Consider the following 20777-nt stretch of genomic DNA (forward strand, 5'->3'; position numbering starts at 1 on the left):
GGTCCCCAATGAAGTGTCAAGTTTTCTCGCTCCCTCTAATTCTCTTGAGTTTTTGAAGTGCAATTAAACGTTAGTTTACGCTTCCGTATTTTTGTGACAGTGGTATCAGAGCAAGGTCCTCTCTCTCTTCCTGAAGGGATTGACGACTCTTGGCAGACTGCAGAAATGGGAGGACGCGAGATAGAGTTCTCTCTCCTTCAACAATAGGTGGAAGAGTTGCAGAAAGCTCTCTCCCATCCAGAAGTCCAAAAGATTCTCCATACTCTTGAAAAAGGGAAGGAGAAAATGCCGATGGGGTCGGGAGAAATTCCGCAGAACCCAAAGGCGCCACAACCAAGAAAAGATCCTTTGATTGGAACTTCCCGCATGCACGAGAGGCAGAAGAAATCTCCAGAACGTCATGTGCGGTTTAATCCAAAAGTTGAAGAGCAAGATCCCCCTGATTCCCCTCAGTTCTCTTTCATGAAGGATCTGGAAGACATAGTTTCTCCGGAAGACATGTTTCTCGACGATCCGTCGCAGCAAGAAGTACATTCAAGGGAAAGGACTCCTGTCCCCAAGGAGTCTAAGCATCGAAAGAAGGAGCACCATAAGAAGAAGCACCACAGGCAGAAAACATTCAAGTCGGGAGATAAAGATGTGAAATTCGACACCTACAATGGACGGCGTGATAATGACAAAGCTTTGGCTTTCATCCGCCAATTTGAAGTTGCATTTGCTGAAGGGAATTTTAAAGAAAGATCCAAGCTTCGCCATGTTAGTTTGTACCTGAAAGGCACCGCCAGCAATTGGTGGTTAACCCTTATCCTGGAAGATCGCAAACCCCAAGATTGGACCGCTTTCAAGAAGGAGTTCTACGCACAGTTCCTTCCTCCAGACTATGAGGAAGAGGTAAAGAAAGAATGGGATCGACTTTCACAGTCAGAGAACGAAACTGTTTCACGCTATGTGGATAGGTTTTGGGACGTTCTCTTGAAAGTCACTCCATTCAAGAAGATTGACGATTCGGAGAAGATGCTCAAGTTTGAAGCAGGTTGGCATGAAGCCTTGCAAAAGGCTATGAAGCTTTACCCTCGAGGTAACTTGCAGATACTTATGGAATCAGCCCGCATAGCTGATGGAATACATGACAAGGGTACTCCCAGGAAGATGGAGCAAAGCACTTACCATGCTAAGCAGAAGGCTCTCCATGAGCAGCCTACCTCTTCTACTTCTTCTCTAAAGAAGAAAAGAACCGCCTCCGAAGCAGAAGCAAAGCCAAATCAGCCCAAGAAAGGGAGATATCTCTCTCCTGCTGAGTTGTGAACATACATTAGTGAAGGAAGATGCTTCAAGTGCGGACAAGTTGGTCATATGAAGGGTGATTGTCCTACCAAACCTCCACAACCACCCTCTTCCAATGCAGTCCCAGATGTACAGGGAAATACAACCAAGGATGGCAAAGAAAGAGCTCTTCTCAAAGCATGGGGTAGTATCAACAACCAGCGGGCTTTTATTTTGTTTGACCCTGGTAGCACAGACAACTTCATCTCTACCAAGCTAGCTGACGACCTGAACTTGCAGCCCAATCGTTTCGGAGTCTCTATTCAAGCGCAATCTGCTTTCAAAGGGCAGAACTTAAACTCTACTCCAATCATAGGGAAGTTGAATCTAAAGGTCGACGACTACAAGGATCAAGAGTCTTTCTTACTAGCTTCACTTGAAGGATGCGATGTTATCTTGGGAATGCCTTGGCACTACAAGATGCATCCCATTCCTGACTATGTTGAGAAAACCTTATCTTTTGCTCATAAAGGAAAGGAGTATCTTGTACTTGCAGATGCAGGTGATTGGCGTATTCCTATCGCCAACCACATTGCCATCAAGAAAGAAATGAAAAAGTGTGTTTCAGCGTACTTGATTTTTGCAAGAGAGAGAGATGTGTCTGTTTCACAACTTTCTTCCTCTTTAGAGCAAAAAAGACTTAAGTTAATAGAAAGATATAAAGATTGTTTTGCAGATGAACTTCCAAATGAACTCCCACCTTCGCGACCTGAGGATCATACCATTGATTTGATCCCAGGAAGTTCTCCTCCAAATCAGCCCCCTTATCGAGTTAGTCTAATGCAGCAAGAGGAAATTCTCAAGCAGCTTAACGAACTTTTGGAGAAGGGCTTAATAAGGCCTAGTACTTCTCCATATTGTTCACCTGTCTTGCTAGTACAGAAAAAGGATGGCACATTCCGCATGTGCATAGACTATAGATCTCTAAACAAGATCACAATCAAGAATCGATTTCCAATCCCTCGGATTGACGACATTCTTGATAAGTTACAAGGAGCCAGTGTCTTTAGTTGTATAGACTTGAAGAGCGGTTATCATCAAATCCGCATAGCTCCTCAGGATGTGCATAAGACTTCATTTAGAACAACCTTCGGGTTGTATGAATTCTTAGTGATGCCTTTTGGACTCACTAATGCACCAGCTACATTCAACAGAATGATGGATAGAATCTTCCACTCGTATAGAAGTTTTACAAGCGTTTTCTTTGATGACGTCTTAATCTTCTCAGAGTCGGAAGACGAACACTATAAGCATCTCGCCTTAGTGTTTGAAGAATTACGCAAACACAAATTATTTGTGAATGCTAAGAAGAGTGAATTCTTTTTAAAAGAAATCCACTATTTGGGCCATATAGTGTCTCATAATCAGGTGAGAATGGACCCTGATAAGATTCAAGCAGTTGTAGAATGGCCTACGCCAACTACAGTACATGATGTACGAAGTTTCCTTGGCCTCTGTTCTTATTATCGGCGTTTCATTCGAGCTTTTGCCGCGATAGCAGGTCCCCTCCATGACCTGACAAAGAAGCGGATTCCATTCCATTGGGGGTCTGGACAAAAACAAGCTTTTGAAAAGCTTAAGTATCTACTCAGTCACGGACCTGTTCTCACCGTCCCTGATCTTCGCAAACCTTTCGAGGTATACTGCGATGCATCTGGAGATTGTGTAGGAGCAGTTTTGAACCAAGAGGGTCACGCGATAGCCTATGAAAGTCGGCGCCTTAAAGATGCAGAGTTGCATGTCTCCATATACGAGAAAGAGCTAATGGTAGTAATTCGTGCTCTTTCCATTTGGAAACACTATCTATTAGGAGCTGATTTTATTATCAAGACAGATCATCAAAGTCTTCGCTACTTCCTCACACAAAGAAAGTTATCAGAAAAGCAGATGAGATGGGCCAACTTTCTTTCAATGTTTCATTTTCAGATTTTACACACTTCTGGAACGAAGAATGCAGTTGCAGATGCTCTCTCCAGGCGTCCAAAGATCAATGCACTAACAACAATTTATCATGAGGAACTAGAATCTCTCAGCGAGATGTATCCTCAAGATCCAGACTTCGCCACAATTTGGGCAGTTCTTCAAGCTGGTCATTCAAAGCCACCTTATTGTATCAGGGATAATACACTCTATCGTCAGCAAGCAATATGCATAGCTCAGCCCTTACGACAAAAGGTGATGGATGAAGCACATAATTCTCCTTATGCCGGGCATCGGGGAATTGCTTCCACCACTAGTGCCCTCGAAAGGTATTTCTTTTGGCCAACACTCCGTGCGGACATTGAAAAACATGTACGTGAGTGTTTAGTATGCCAAAAAGTGAAATATGACAGACATAAAGTTTATGGCAAGCTTCAGCCGCTCCCTGTGCCTAACACGCCATGGGAAAGTATTGCCATGGATTTTATTACGGATCTTCCTAGATCCAAGAATGGAAATGATGCAATCTGGACTATAGTAGACAGGTTTAGTAAGCAAGCACATTTTCTTCCAGTAAAAAAGACGATCAAAGCTGATCACATGGCTAGAATATTTCTAGCTCAGATTTTTAAACACCATGGATTGCCAAAGACTATCGTCAGCGATAGAGATCCCCGCATGACTAGTCTATTTTGGCAGGCATTGTTTGAAAACTTGGGAACTAAGCTTGATTTTTCATCAGCTTATCATCCTCAAACAGATGGTCAAAGCGAAATCGCTAATGCCACTGTTTTAGATCTCCTCAAGTGCTATGTTTCGGAACGACAATCCGAATGGGAACAGTACTTACCAATAGTTGAGTTTGCATATAATAATACCATACATTCCTCAACTGGTAAAGCCCCTTTCGAAATTATTTATGGGAAGCCACTCTTACTTCCTATTATGGTGACCAAAGAAAACATCTTCGCCGCAGATGAATTTGTGCGCAATATTGATATTGCCCATCAACAAGTAAAGCAAGCGATTCTTCGTACTCAAGAGCAACAGAAGAGAAAAGCAGACAAGCACAGAAGGAATCTCAATCTTGAAAAAGGACAATATGTCCTGCTTCGGCTTGAGAAAGCTAGATTGAAAAAGCGGGTCGGCAAAGGGAAAGTTGTCAAACATTCCCATAGATTTTACGGCCCTTTCAAAATTACAGATAAAGTCAATGATGTGACTTTCAGATTGGATTTGCCTTCTAACTGGCGCCTCCACAATGCTTTTCATGTCAGTCTCCTCCGACCATATGTTGGACCTCCTCCAGTGGCGCCCGTACAAGAAGATCCTCCAGAAGTCGAAGAGACTGAGGAAATCCTTCAACCTCAACAGATAATACACCACTCGGAGATCCTCTGTGAAAATGCAGGTACGTTAAAAACCACTCCAAGGTAAGTGTAAGCATCTGTATACTCCACGGTCTCCTAGTCGTATGTGAATGTAGGTGTTGACCTCCTGATCCATTGTGGGGTGGTATTAAACACCATAACCTTGGTTTTACGAAGGTTGACAGACAAACCACTTTCGTGTGCAAACCAATGCAAAGCATCCAAGTGACATTGCATCCCCTCCTGAGAGTTGGAGATCAACGCAATATCATCAACATACAACAATACTGGAATCCATGTCCCTGCCAGGTGTGCATCTCTATCACCATCGCTCTCAATGTAGTGAGAAATCTCATCCACATACATACCGAATAGAGTAGGAGAGAGCGGACAGCCGTGCTTCATCCCAATAGTGGAGTGAACCGGTGTAGATAGACCCTCAAAGGTGCGTACATGCCCTACTACTGATTTGTACAATGCCATGATCCCCCAAATGAGCTCTGTGGGTACCTCCCATCTCCTGTAATCTGCGCAATCTAGCTCTGGGCACTGTGTCAAAGGCTTTGTGGAAGTCCACAAAGCTACAATAGATCCATCTCCCATGGGATCTGCCCTTCTCAATGATGGCCTTCAGTGTCAAGATATGGTCAAGATTAGAAAAACCTCTCTTGAACCTTGCTTGCCCAGCTGTACGCATTCCCTTCCTCTATGCCCATCTACTCAGCAGCTGCTCAAGAATGGATGCGTACAACCGTGCCGATGTGTGTCCAATCATGATAGTGCGATAATTCCAAGGCTGCATAGGTTCTCCTGACTTGAAGACATGTACAATCGTAGATAGGCTCCAAGTATCAGGCAAGCCCTCACACATGGCACGGTTAAACATAATTGCTAGAAGCTCTGCTAGTAGATCTCTGGCATGCATGAAATGCTCAGCCACTAAGCCATCATGATCATATGCTCTCCCAGTCCTCATTCTGTCAATGGCTTTTTCACCATCTTAACGGTGAAAAAAGCACATGTGTGTGGGCATGGATCGGGGGGGTCGGGAAGGGGCGGCTGTCTAGGTACTGTGTACAAAGATGACGGGTACTGACCCCATGTCTCTGTAGAGGTAATGGCGGGGGGATTGCTCATGAAAGAGCCGCCATGCCTCACGCCAGTCCTGACTCAAGAATAGTTGGTATAGATCTTGCTCTAGTCGAGCCAAAAAAACCTCCTCTCCTCTTTCGGAAGTCAATCTGTGATTGTCTGTGAGTGATGTCCCCCAAAAGCACCTCCCTCTGATGTCTAGCTCTAGTATGGCGGCATTCCTCATCATACCAGCTGTTCTGAGGCATGCTCCCTGAACGGCGTCTTTGCTCAGGCTGGGTTTGTGTGTATGCCTTTGCTGCTGCATCATGTAATTTCTGTGTCAGTATAGTAGTAAGCTCCTCCAGAGGACGCCCTGGCTCCTCAGTGCATAGACGTCTGTAGATCTCGTCTATGTATACAGAATCTGTCCCCTGCATGAAGGTGTAGCGAGTAGGGGCTGCTACCAAGGGCTAGCCGAGCATATCTGTCTCTGGGGAGGTCCCATAAAATGTGCATAAAGGATACTGATCTAGTAAGGGCCTCGACTGCGAGGGGAGGAGCAACTAGCTCGGCTCGAATAATGTCATGTGGCACTGAGGCCTTAGCCCGAATGATTTGAGAAATCATAGAGACTAGAGGCCTCTTCATACATCTTGTGTCACAAACTACTGACGTGTCAATCCATTGAAGAATGGAGCCAGCTTGTAGATCCCGGTCGGGGAGAAGAAGTTTTCACCAACTTATAAAGTCTTGTTGAGTGGCATTTTTTTTTTTAGATGAGTTCCCACCAACTTACAAGACCCTGTTCGCTGGGGCCTAGGGGACCTAAAGCCATAAAAAATAAAGTGGGACCCCCCTCCCCCTCCTCCCCTCCCCCCCCCCCCCCCCCCCCCCCCCCCCCACACACACACACACACACACACACACACACACACAAAGACTTGCGTGGAGCTTGATGACGTGGCAAGCCTGTACGGAATTCCGCATTTTGCGTTGACTTGCTAACGTGGCAGCCTGTACGGATTTCGGCGTTTCATGCTGACCTGACGTGGCAACATGTATGGATTTCCGTGATTTACGTTGGCTGATTTTCAGCGCCAGCTTTTGGCCAGATGCTTTTGAGTTTAAAGCTTTTCATGTGACTGCTTTTCATAGGCCAAGGGCCTTTAAATATGTGCAGAGGGCTCAGTCTTTGGCATGCTTCTGCGTGGAGGCAAGGATTGGTGTAGCAAACTTGGACACCCCATGTCTAGAATCTGTCGTGACACGAGAGAGAATCACTTAAAATACTTCACAGCTTTAAAATCATATTTCAATTCGAGACGACACGGCCCGACGTAGTTCCGTACCCAGAGAGACTGGCGCCCCTTTCGGTATTTCTTTTATATTAATCTTTGAGCAAGGTACAACTCCGGAAGGGTGCTCGCTCTGAGACTCTGTGTCCAGATGCTCGACAGAGTGAGCCCCCTTGGGTTCATTTTAAAGGTTACAAGGGATGCTAAAAGCAGACCCCAAAAGCTTCAAACTCAAAAGCAATAATGTCCCAAAAACAATTGGTCTAAAATCTGCCAACAGAAAGCAGTCGGCATAAACTGCAAAAATTTGTACGTTCTGCAACGTCAGCAGGCCAGCGTAAATTACAAGATCCCGTACAGCTGCCACGTCAACCAGTCAGCGTGAGTGATGGGATTCTGTACAGGTGCCATGTCAGCCAGTCAGCGAACATTGCGGAAATCTTTACTGTCAGCCACGTCATGACGTCCGTGCTGTGTGTGTCCGAGAATTGCCACGTCATCAGTTTGTGACATACCCCCCTCTTGAAAGAATTGTAATCGCCCTCGATTACACCTACAGCCAGAGGTTATAAACTGTCTTAGTAGACACTGATTGTTAGTACCAACTCACTAGACACGACACATCTAACACTTGTACAAAACGACAGTCACATCACATCTTGTTCAGAACACGTTCAGATCACATCACATAGAAATTCATTCCAAATCTCTGACCTTGACTGCCAACAACGTATTTAGTAATCGCATCTAGATCCATCTTGGACCTCACTGATGTTGGATTAACTAATCCTATATTGCGATCATGTCTATATAGATTTTTCAACTCAAGCACTGGCCTGTGCAAGTAGTCATTCCCCTCAAGCACTGTCGTGTTGCGAGAATTGTTCGCCTCAAAGCACTGTCGTGTGTGAGTATCTGTCGCCTCAAGCACTGTCGTGTGCGAGAATCTGTCGCCTCAAGCACTGCCGTGTGCGAAAATTCTTTTCTGGGGGTACCAATCCATCACCAAGCTCATATTGAACAGAGTGGTTTAATCATTCATTCGATTGAATCAGTTGTGATTCATGATTCGCTATCAGGTTCATTCGAGAGCTGTCATTGCTCCAAAATCATCATCATCTCATTCTTATTCTTGTTATCTCTTCACAAATAGCAGGACCTTCCATAAAATATTAGTTTCATTCGAAATTCATGATACTTATCGGGTTCATAATGGAGCGGTCATTGCTCCCAATTGCATTCATTCATCATCGATTTCACATGTTATCTGCACACAACTAGCAAGTTCTTCCAGACAACATTAATCTCATATATAAAAGAGATTTACCTTGGGAAATTTTTGTTTCAAAGTTCTTTATTCACACACTTAGTTCATATTGAACACAATGTTTCAATCATCTAGTTATCTCATCCGTCCAGAAGTCTTGATGTACCTAAATCCTTGTTTAGCCATCTCATCTAGCACGAACTCTTGATGCGCTCACCACAATATCCAATCATCTCATTCATATAAAATCTTGACGCACTAGAATCATTGAACATGCGTCATCATTCATTCATTCAAATTTATCATTCTTATCTCGAATCGAAAGGATATCCAATTCATTCCCGAGCCATCTCTAGTGAATCTCATGAATTGGGTAATCTTCAGGTGTTTGGCCAATCTCAAGTCCATGGAGTACTTAATCAATCTATTGACACATATGCCAACCTGCAGTTGACGTTTGTACTCCGTTCTGGCAAACTTGTCCGTCGAATTTTTTTTGGCCCAAATCTTCATTCTTTTTCTTCAATTCTTGTGTCGGATTTTCAACTTTTCTTTGCCTTCCCACTGAGAGGTGTCATCTCTGTCAGATTCTCCACAAGAACCCATGTGTAATCTGGGATTCTTTATGGCTTTATGCTCTGTAAGACAGCGATGAAGACGGGAGCGCGCCCGATGCGCGATGTATGAAGGGTGGGAGTCGTTTATAAGTCCGGGATCGAGGCATGAAGATTCTTTCACAAAAGCCTGCGTGTGCTGCAGAAAGGATCGGATCCTCCATAGAAGAAGAATCTTTTTGTGCTCTAAAACCAATGTAACAAACTTGGACACCCCAAGTCTAGAATCTGTCGCGACACGAGAGATAATCACTTCAAATACGTCACAACTTTAAGATCACAGTTCAATTCGAGAAGACACGGCCCGGCATAGTTCCTTGCCCAGAGAGATTGGCCCCAAAGACTGGCGTCCGTTTCGGTATTTCTTTTATATTAATCATTGAGCAAAGTACAACTCGCGAAGGGTGCTTGCTCTCAGACTCTGCGTTCAGATGCTCTGCACAGTGAACCCCCTCGGGTTCATTATAAAGGTTACAAGGGATGCTAAAAGCAGAGCCCCAAAAGCTTCAAACTCAAAAGCAAGAATGTCCCAAAAACAACCGGTCTAAAATCTGTCAACAAAAAGCAGATAGTGTAATCTGCAAGAATCCGTACGTTCTGCCACGTTAGCAGGCCAGCGTAAATTACGGGATTCTGTACAGCTGCCACATCAGCCAGTCAGCGTGAGTGGCGGGATTTTGTAAAGTTGCTACGTCAGCCAATCAGCGTACATTGCAGAAATCCGTACTGTCAGCCACGTCATCACGTTCGTGCTGTATGTCCGGGCACTGCCACGTCTTCAGTTTGTGACAGATTGGAGTACCGGCATTGTAGTGAGTTGAAGCAATATAAAGAAATACCGAAAGAGGTGCCAACGTTTGGGCCAAATGCTCTCTTGGGGTGGAACTCCGCCACTCCCCATCTCGTGTGTTGTGAATCCTCTATCTCTATCAGTTCATTTGCTATTTGAAGTGCTTAAAGTTGTTCAGTTTGTTCTTTCTTCGATGGCACATGGTGCCCGTTCCTGTGACAGTGGTAATTGAGCTTCAGGCGTTCGCTTTTCTGAAAGCAAACCGGTCCTATCAAAGAGCAGACAGAGCAAACCGGCGCTTCCAAATTTTGCCCTAAAGAATCTTCGTGTCTCGGCCTCGGACTTATTAGCCACTCCCACCCTTACTCCATCACGTATCGGGCGCACTCCCGTTTTCATAGCTCTGTCCTACAAGGCATAAGCCATAAAGAACCCAAGACATGGGGTTCATGGATTCGACAGAATACTTGCAGTTTCTCCTCGACGAGCTTCGCGACATTCTTTTGTGGCATCCGCAACAAAACCTCCCGATGCTTCTTTTTTATCAACAGTTTCCGAATTACATGTTACCCCCTCTGATGCCCCAGGTGATACCTCCTCCTTTGACACCAGAGAGTGCGAGAGCTTCCAATTGGCAACCTTCTAAGCTGTCTGTTCTGATCGGGGGAGTCTTCAGAAATATGGTGCAGCCATTTGACCCTGATCCAGTGCAACTGCCTTTGCCACCACCGTTGCCCCCACCTCCCCCACCACCACTGCTACTAGGCTACAATGGTTGTAGACCATATGGATACCCTTATTATCTGAACCCGGAATACGTGCCTAGCCAACCGAAAGATTTCAAGGATGGCGGCACGATAGTCAAAATTTTCACCTTTTCTGAGATGAAAGATCGAAAGAAAGCATTGCAATTTTTACAACAATTCGACAACATCTATGCTTTGGGGACTATACAGAAGAATCCAAGATCTCTCGAGCAGCGGGATTTCTTAAAGATAATGCCATGCAGTGGTGGAGTTCAATCGCGACGCAACGGCATGCTCTAAGGACATGGCAAGCTTTCAAAACAATATTTGCGCGTAGTTATATGTCTTCTCTTTTTGAAGTTCGGATCTTGGCAGAATGGGGCAACTTGAAAATGCTTGCCACAGAGACCATGGACGACTATAACCAAAGGTTTCTCGACGTCTACCTCCCGGTATCCTTCTTTAAGTTCATTTCCTAGGAGGACCAGTGCGAGAGATACAACATTGCACTACCATCACATTGCAGGAATATTGCATGTCCAAGCAAGTCTCAACTATGCAAGAGCTTATGGACCATGCCGCAGTCGGCTACAAATTGATGAAAGGCAAGCTAGAGTTTACTACAGAAGTAACTCCGAAGAATAACCAAAACTCCTGGCAACCGCGAACAAATTCTCGAGATTCTCATGAAAGTCAACCGCAAAGGCCTCGTCTGACGCCTCAACAACGAGACACCTTATTACAAGAAGGCCGATGTTTTGGATGCTTTCGAGCCTCGTCCTCTATGCTCTAGTCTCCCATCTGTATCCGCTCACATATGGCATGGATTGCCCAGGGTCCTGATGTGCTAAGAGTAGAAGATGATGTCCCTCCCAGTGAAACTATCCTCAAAGGCACCTACATCAAGGCGTAGAGATCCATTACAATTCGAGGTAACAACTTTGAGTGTGGTCCCATAGGTCTCGTGCCGTCATGCGGAGCGCCTCTTCATAATAACCACTCGTCCATCCCTGTAGAAGGCCACGTTTCCTGTCTCTCGAGCTGTCCTTATTTCGGGCATAACTTCTTTCAAATGGGCAACCTGTGTGAGGTCATCTCCATGAAATATTCCTGTTTTCTTTAGTGTAGGACTCCTCTGCAAGAAGTCCTTCGCTTCCATGGAGGGGAAACACATAATTAATGCTCTCTCCTATGAAGTCTCCCCACTTCCTTCTCTCTTCTTCCCCTCTCGCCATGCCTTTGTGTGAGTAGCCTCACCACCCTTCATGAAGAGAAGTTCCTTGACTTCCTCTTCCACATCATCCCAGTCTTTTAGACCGGTTACTCGTATATGCAAAGCTCTAGTCTTCCTCCTTTGCTCTTCTTTTAATGTCATGTTGATGATTGTAGGAGTGGGGATAGATGTTGTTTCTTTTCCTTTCCCTTTCTTGGCGACTTCTATCCGTTTCTCGCCTTATCCATCTTCTTCTTTGTCTTCGTGATCACATCCACCCACGAGGACGTCTTTGCCACATTTTACTTCTCTTCCTGCTTGATCATCCATATTTGTTCCTTGATAACTTTGAGTTCCTCTATCATCGAGGGCTGGATTTCTCCTTCTTCAAGTCCACCGCTTGCTCTATCGGCAAGCCTTGCTTGAGGGCTGAAACCTCCTCTTTTAAGTGCTTGAGAGGCCTTGAGTGCTTCGGTTTCTGCGTGTAAGTCCTCTCTCTCCTGTTTCAATTGCTTGCCTTCATTGAAAAGCATTTGGAGAAGGCTAGCCTTCTCCTTCCACCATCCTTCCGTCGCCGCTTTCCACTCCTCCATGTCCTTTTCCATTTACGTTATTCGTTTGTTCATGACCATGAATGTTGCCTTCGTGACCAGCGGGGAAGATTTGCAAGTTGGTGTGGTTTCCATCGCTGATCCTGGTGCAGTGCAAAAAGGGGAAGGGGGGGGGGGGGGGCATTACTCTAGGTGACAGTGTTCAGCGGGCTGAACAGTAGCAGCCCACTCCACTTGGTGGGAACAGAGCTGGGAGCTGGCAGCACATGAGAGGCGCTCTGGACCAGCAGGGAAGAGAGAGGGCGATGGTGGGCAGAAGCAGCAGGAAAGGGATGAGCACAGGTAAAACAGTGGGATGGCGGGTTGGCAAAGGAGTGCGAGGGGGTGGGCGGACCAGCAGCTGAGCATGGAGCACAGACGGTGCACGTGCACACAGAGAGAGAGAGAGAGAGAGAGAGAGAGAGAGAGAGAGAGAGAGAGAGAGAGAGAGAGAGAGAGAGAGAGAGAGAGAGAGAGAGAGAGAGAGAGAGAACCTGCTTTTTAATTTATTGATCTTGCTATGAGTGGGGTGAGCTGCAATTACTTTAGTATGTAGCCTACTTGGAATTGTTTTATTCCACATCATTTGAAATCGGAGATTCTCAGTTTGTTAATATCTGTTCTTTTTTCCTCAGGAAAAGAAGGAGCTTGAGAGTGCACTTTCAAGATTCAATGCAGCTGCAAAAGGCGAGAACATCCTGAAGAGGATATCCACCTTAGAGACTGAGCTTGCAGAAGTTTTGGAGAGCAACCTCATGTATAAGACACAGCTTCAGAGGTACTAGCTTCAACACAAAATATTTTATTATGTTCCGTGGTTTGAATTGTGTGAGATGTCATCTTCTATGATATTGACAGTGATGTGTCCTCCCTGGTAATTTATAACCGTAAAGCCTACATACTGCGACTTTCTACATAGTCGCCTTAATGCTCATATCCTGGTACTGCTGATTATCATTTAAGGTCGACTTCGTCATGTCCACGGTTGATAAAAGTTGCCCTCAAATTGCATCCCTTTGTTTGGTGACAGCTTAAACACTAGCTAGCCATTTCAGCTAGAAGTGCTAAGTGTCTTCCCATGAGCATTGGGGTATGTTTGTGAATGCCCTTCAAAAGCCAATGCCTCACACCTGTGTATGCTTTAAAAGAGTTATCTCTGCTGCAATGCAACTCGTCCACTGTCGACATTGGTTGCAGAGAGCTTCCCCGTGATCCCCATGGCTGAAATTGTGAGAAAATTGCAGAAAAACAGAGAGTTCAGTTTGATGAAACACAGCTCCGTGCATGTAGAAAGTCCTAAGCATGGAAGTTTCTCTACGGCGTACAAATGCCCATATTGTACACATATGCTATACTCGACGACCATACGATTAAAATACCGTACAATCTTAAATAATCCCAAAGTGTTTCAAAAAAAAACACTGTATGATATAAATTCTAATACATTGTATTTATTCGTACGAAACCGTATCGTACTTTACCGTATGACCATACGATGACAACCCTATGCCCAAGGTAGGTATGGCTATGGAAAGCTTCAAAGTGCAAAAAAATGTTGCAAAAACAAAGTTATCATTCCCCAAAATGCCCTAACAGCTGAAACTCACAAAAGATTTGCCACATCTCAATTTTTCCATCTTAGTGAAAAGCCTTTAATTTATGGCTTGGGTGTTAAGTTTTGTCCCCCCAAACATTAAAATTGTGTGTGGACACACATTTATTGAAGGCCTAACTGGGTTACCCAAGGTTTCAGTCCTAGGATTTTCTCAACCTGGCAAGAGGGGTATAATTACCACCGGTTCACAAGCCACGAAAATATGTGAGCAAGCAGCACACCCACAGTTACGGACGGGTGTCCCCAATTCTGAAGCTAATCAAGGCATTCATGCAAGAAAATAGCATGCAAAAATAAAGCCTGCGAGCACATAAATATGTTGTGTAATGCAACATCGGCATGGATGGTCCCCATTCATGAACCTACGAGTAAAGGACGTTCCCGTGCAAGTATACGATTGTACCACAAAAAGCTCGCATAAAAGGCATTTGGGGGCATTAAACATTTGTGCTCACACAAATCCTTGTGGAAAGATGCTTCCTCGGTTTCGCTCATGAACTCAAAGTTCAGATGTGAGAACACCTAGAGAGAGGTGCCATAAGGCATCATCATTTTATTTTTCTCAATGCAAGCATAACATTTGGACCACATCTACCATTTACGCGGCCAAAAGGTGATACAGGAACTATATTGTTGTGTAGTAGACAAGTTTTCAAGATTTGAAAGATTAGAGGATTTGATCTAGTCAAATCAAGATGCTTTGGGCTTAAATGAGGTGTGGGTTTGGATAAGCACTGTGTATGAATTCTGAGTAGTATGGCCAATGGAAGCCTGTGTCATATTACGAGTGCACATGATTTGACGTAGTTTCAATGAGTGCACATGATTTGACGTGCATGTGAGGTCTCTATAGCTAGCTTGATTCTATGAATTCGCATTGCCACCTTGTAATTTGTGTATATTATCTTTCCTCTATTTTATCTTTTGTTCTTTTTTTTTTGGGTGAAACATTGCAATAAATTATTGAGGAAAAAATACGGCGTAAACTTCAAAGGGTTCAAAGCAATGGATTTAACCAATTCAAATAGATGCCTCCAAACAACCTACATAAGTAAACCTTTTAAGACATGCCATTTCAAATGTTGGGTCTTTGCATTCGCCCAAGAGAAGTACCTGCCTTTTTTCTTTCTTGCTTTATACCCGCTAACGAGAATGATTGCTTTGATATTAGAGGGTGGTATCGGATGGATTTAGTATTAGGGTTTTTACATCCAGGTCAAAGGTAATTTTGGTGGTTGTGTTCATCTCGCTAGTCATAGATAACTCACTCTTTAGAAAGGGGGTGTCACATGCACACGGCTCCATGTGCCATGTGGACATGCCACTACTTCGTCTTCAGAGCCAATGTTCGTCTATTGAGTTTAAAGGATTTGTACCGGCTACTTTGTGAGTTTGTCAGAGGGACATGCATGTTTAGGCAACTCGAGTAGATTAGGTGTTTCCTCTTTGCATTGCATATATGTTTGTACACATGTTTGATGGGTGTTAATACACTTTGGTGGGAAAAATCTTCAAATTTCTTCTAAACCTGACTTGCAAACCTTGCTCAACCACAGTTCTTTGTAGTATTAGGCACATGCAATACATCAACCGAATACTTCACTTTGCTATTTGTCAAGCCCAGTGGCACACTACTAGTATGTGCAATAGGGATTGTATCATCCTAGGATAATCCAAAGTTTGGAGCTCCTTACAACAAACAAAATCATATGGAAAGATTATGATTTTACTAAAAAACTAGTCCTAAAGACCATTCATGTTTTCCTTAAAAAACCAAGGAGGAAATAGAAAAATTATTCACTTGCATATATATCTATGAGAGAATACATATTCTCATTAATTAGTAGATGAGAATGTATGATCCGACTTTGATAACCACTCCATAGGCTTGGACACCGCCCATCTAGTAGCCAAGCCACTCTTAGACCGTGAAACAATCATAAGGGAGGGAGGATCTCCCGGCTACCTGCACCGCCTATAGACATGCGTGGGACTAACCACTTGCCGATAACTACTATCTTGTAGCACCCCCTCCTAGCTGGGGCAGTGTCCGTGTCACAAATTGCTTACGTGTCAAGCCATTGAAGACCTAAGTTGACTTGCAGATTCTGGTCGAGGGGCCTAAACCCTAAGTGAAGAAGCAATAGAAAAAGAAGAAGTAGTACCGATTTACAGATGCTCGCCGAGTGGAGGCAAACCTTTAAAAGAAGTCTATATTAATTCATGAGATCGCGTCCTATGGGGCTCGAGTGACACAAGACATTCAAACAAAGCAGGATCCAACACACACACACACACACACACACACACACACACACAATCTCTGGCGTAAAAGATGATGATGTGGCAATTGTACGGACATCTGCGATTTGCGTTGACAATGCTACATGGCAGCTTGTACAGACTTTCGCGTTTTACGTTGTTGGTTGATGACATGGCAGATTGTAGAGATTCCCTAAAAATGGGTGGCTGCTTTTGGAGACCAAATGCTTCTAGAATTGGATGCTTTTCGTGTTATTGCTTTTGGTAGGCCCAAAACCTTTAAATACAGGCTGGGGGCCTCTTCACTGGCGTTCTTGCAGGAGCGGAAGTAGAGCAAGACTCCCAACAATTGTACTTTGGTGAAGCAATATAAAGAATTACCGAAAGGGGGGCGAGGGTTTGGGGCCAATGTTGTCTTGGGGTGGAACTCCGCCACTCCCCGTCTCTCTCTCTCTCTCTCTCTCTCTCTCTCTCTCTCTCTCTCTCAGCTGAGCTGTTTCGAAAGTGTTCAAAGTTGTCTCGTGTGTTCTTTCCCGTCGGCACATGCTGCCCTCTCGTTACAGTGGTATGAGAGCTCCAATCATGTGCTTTTCTGAAAGCATACGGTTCCTACCCAAAACAAACAAAGAACAATGGCGATTTTGGATTTGGTAGAGCACCTGCAGTTTCTTCTCGACGAGCTTCGCGACATATTTTCATGGCATCCTTTACGAAATCTTCCGATGTTGCAAAATTTTCAACAATTCCTAAATTACATTTTACCCCCTCTGATGCCCTAGGTTGTGCTGCCTCCTCCGGCACCAGAAAGTACAAGAGTTTCCAACCGACAACATCCCCAGCTCTCTCTTCCGATCGAGAAAGTCTTCAGGAACGTGGTGCAATCGTCTTACCCTAATCCAATGCAACTGCCTTTGCCATCGGCATTGCCACCACCTCCCCCACCAGCACCGCCATCAGGGTACAATGGATGGAGCCCGTATGGATATCCTTATTATCCATACCCAGGGTATGGGCTTGATCAGCTGAAGGATTTCAAAGATGACGGCACGACAGTCAATTTTTTCACCTTTTTTGGGGTGAAAGATTGAAAGAAAGCATTGGAGTTCCTACCGCAATCTTACAATATCTATGCTTTGGGGAACTATACAAAAGAATCCAAGATTTCTCGAGGAGCGGGATTTCTTAAATATAATGCCATGTAGTGGTGGAGTTCGATCGCGACACAACCGCATGCTCCAAGGACTTGGCAAGCTTTCAAGACAATTTTTTCACGTAGCTACATGACTTCTCTCTTTGAAGTCCAAATCTTGTTAGAATGGGGGAACTTGAAAATGCTCGCCATAAAGATCATGGACGGCTATAACCAAAGGTTCCTTGATGTCTACCTTCTTGTATACTTCTTTAAGTTTATTCCCTTGGAGGACCAGTGTGAGTGTTACACCATTGGACTACCATCACTGTTACATGAGGATTGTCTGTCCAAACAAGTCTCTATTGTCCAAGAACTTATGGACCATGCAGCGGTCGGATACAAGCTTATGAAAGGAAAGCTAGAGTTTACCACAAAACAAACTCTCGCAACAAACTAGAATCCTCGATCACAACAAACCACGTGAAAGTCAACCTCTAAGGCCTCAATGCCTCAAAAATGAGATACCTTATTAGAAGGAGGTCGATGCTTTGGATGCTTTCAAACAATGCATAACTATTTTGCTTGTCCCCTTGGCATTGATATACCGGCGAAGCTGACGCCTGCGCCGACGGTCGACAAAGAGAACTTTATTCATCTAGAGCATAGTTACCAGGAACGGGAAACCGGAACGGGAACGGGAACGCGGAACAAAATGCCATTCCCTGTTACGGGTACTCACGTTTGAAACACGGAACGAGGATTTGGAACGGGAACTTGGAATGGGAACGGGGAACGGAGACCTGAAAACGGCCATTCCCTGTTACTATGATCTAGAGTTCCTGAAGCAGATGGACTTTGATTATGATGTAGAAGGACGAGAAATTGAAGCGGAGTTGGCCACCGGTTAGACCGAGAGGCCTTACCTCTAAGCGGTGCGCTTCCAGTGACCATCCAAGGCTATCGTGAAAAAGCCGATTTCCACATCATGAAGTTGGGCAATTGCGACATTCTCTTGGGCATGCCTTGGCGCGACAAGAATGTTGCGGCACTCCAAATTCGGAATCGTATCATTGCCCTGATGCAAAAGGACAAGCCAGTCCCTCAAAGTTCGGTTGTTTGAACAAAAATCTGACTGAATTTTCTGGTCATTTTGTAATACTTTTGAACATTGCCAAAGAAAGTACTGTTTGATTTTTTTTTGAAATGGATTGAATTTGTTTTTAACCTGTCTTTGTGTCGATTTGACTTGTTTGACTCTAGTTTAATACTGGTTTTAATAATGAGCCATTTGCTCCCAAGAGGAGTTCTAAAGAAAAGTGATGTTTGAGAATGCTTGCACATACTCATGGCCCGGACCCTTGTGGCTATTTACGGGGGGAGTATTGTTGTTGTTACTCATGGCGGACATGGATGGTTCTATATGAGGGGAGTATTAAGAAGTTTGAGTAGTGGTTACTCTCTTAAGCACCTCCAAGCGACGTAGCCTGCGGTTTAGGGGTGCGTTTGGTTGCAAAAGGGCTCTATATCTCATGGCCCGAACCTTTTTAGGTTATTTGCGAGAGGAGTGATGAGGGAGTTGTTGAACAGCTCATGGCGTGGACCGGGATGGTTATTTGCGGGGGGAGTGTTTATCGGTGACTATATGTTTCTATGTCTTGTAACATGCATATGTGAGCATTCGTGCTGCGTTGTGATGTGCCAACCATTGAATATTCCTAATTCGGTGAGATTGCTTGGGTATGTAATTATGAGACACCCGTTACAGATCAACGCGGTTTGGGTGTGATGGCTAATTTTACTTCGTCGGAATATCAAGAGCTCCGATTTGGAACGAGAAAATTGATTGCTCCTCGGAAAGTTCCTCGGGTATTTTTGTGTTAACTAGAGTTGTATTGTAGATATACAGTAATCGCGGACGATTATTCTTCTTTCAAGAAGGGGGGATGCCACAAAGTGCTGACGTGTCAAGCCACTGAAGACCTGAGCTGACTTGTAGATCCCGGCGGAGGGGCTTAAACCCTAAGTGAAGAAGTAGTAGAAAAAGAAGAAATAGAAGTTCTTACAAACCTATAGATCCACTCCGAGTGGGGGCAAACCTTTAAAAGAAGTCTTTACCAACTTATGGGAGCCTGTTTGATGGGGGCCTAGTGACAGAAGACATTTAAATAAAGTAGACACACACACACACACACACACACACTCAATCACTTGCGTAAAAGATGATGACATGGCAATTGTACGGAGTTGTGTGATTTGCATTGGCAGTGCCACGTGGTAGCTTGTACAGACTTCCGCGTTTTACGGTGCTGGTTGATGACTTGGTAGACTGTACGGATTTTCCTAAAATCGCGCTGGCTGCTCTTTGGAGACCAAATGCTTTTAGGACTGGATGCTTTTCATGTAACTGCTTTTGGTAGACCAATGGCCTTTAAATACAGGCTGGGGGCCTCTTCTCTGGCATTCTTGCAAGAGCGGAAGCAGAGCAAGAATCCCAGCAGTTGTACTTTGGTGAAGCAATATAAAGAATATGGAAAGGGGTGCCATGGTTTGGGGCCGGTGCTCTCTTGGGGTGGAACTCCGCCACTCCCCGTCTTGTGTCTCTCTCTCTCTCTCTCTCTCTCTCTCTCTCTCTCTCTCTCTCGTGATCTAGCTATCGAAGCTAGCTGTTTAGTTCACACCTAGCAGTTTAGGATTCCATAGTATTTCATTTTGTCATCTTGTTACTCTGACTTTGTATCAGATCCACCACATTGTAACTTTCTGGTCTCATAGGTCACTTTGGCCTTTTGAAGACGTTAATATAACATTTCATTCCATTTCATTTCATCATCTCTCTCTCTCTCTCTCTCTCTCTCTCTCTCTCTCTCTCTCTCTCTCTCTCTCTCTCTCTCTCTCTCTCTCTCTCTCTCTCAGAGTCACGGATTATCTTTCACCGCCTAGTGCGACGAAAGAAAAGGGCTTATCTATCCTAGCTAGAGCGGGATCTGTATCAGCTATTTATAAGTCAGGACTCAGGCGAAGCATGGTGGCTATTCCACGAACATTTACCATCACCAGCGGTCACCTCCACTGAGACATGGGGGGAATATGCCACATCTCTCTACACGGCATCAGGACAACCACCTCTGCCGGACCCACTAGAGACATGCCTGGAGACATGTTCTTTCTTTATTGCCGAGAGGGTAAGGAAAGCTATTAACAGGATGAAGACAAGAAGAGCACATGATCATGATGGTCTGGTAGCAGAGCACTTCATCCATGCCAGAGATATGCTTGCAGAGCTCTTGGCTATGATGTTTAATCGAGCCATGTATGAAGGCTTCCTTGAGACTTGTGTCTATGTTCAAGTCAGGAGATCCCATGATTCCCGGGAATTATCGCACCATCATGGTTGATCACACATTAGCTAGGTTGTATGCATCCATTCTTGAGCAGGAGCTGAGTAGATGGGCAGAGCAAGAAGGCATAAGAGCACCAGGGCAAGCAGGTTTCAGGAGAGGTTTCTCCACTCTTGACCAGATTTTGACACTCAGAGCTATTATTGAGGAGGGTAGACACCATGGCAA

General features: G+C 44.6%; 1 protein-coding gene across 2 annotated transcripts in view; it reads left to right on the forward strand.

Moving 5' to 3' along the window:
* LOC147427530 (uncharacterized) overlaps positions 1-20777 on the forward strand; it is a 97958-nt gene that overhangs the window by 69917 nt on the left and 7264 nt on the right. For both annotated transcript variants that reach the window (XM_086497614.1, XM_086497615.1), the window contains one exon: positions 12838-12980. In XM_086497614.1, the coding sequence (XP_086353740.1) occupies positions 12838-12980 (143 nt within the window). The remainder of the gene's footprint in view (positions 1-12837; positions 12981-20777) is intronic.

This window comes from Adiantum capillus-veneris, chromosome 23 (genome assembly GCF_014529385.1).
Source record: "Adiantum capillus-veneris isolate H3 chromosome 23, ASM1452938v2, whole genome shotgun sequence".
In the NCBI taxonomy this organism is placed as follows: domain Eukaryota; kingdom Viridiplantae; phylum Streptophyta; class Polypodiopsida; order Polypodiales; family Pteridaceae; genus Adiantum; species Adiantum capillus-veneris.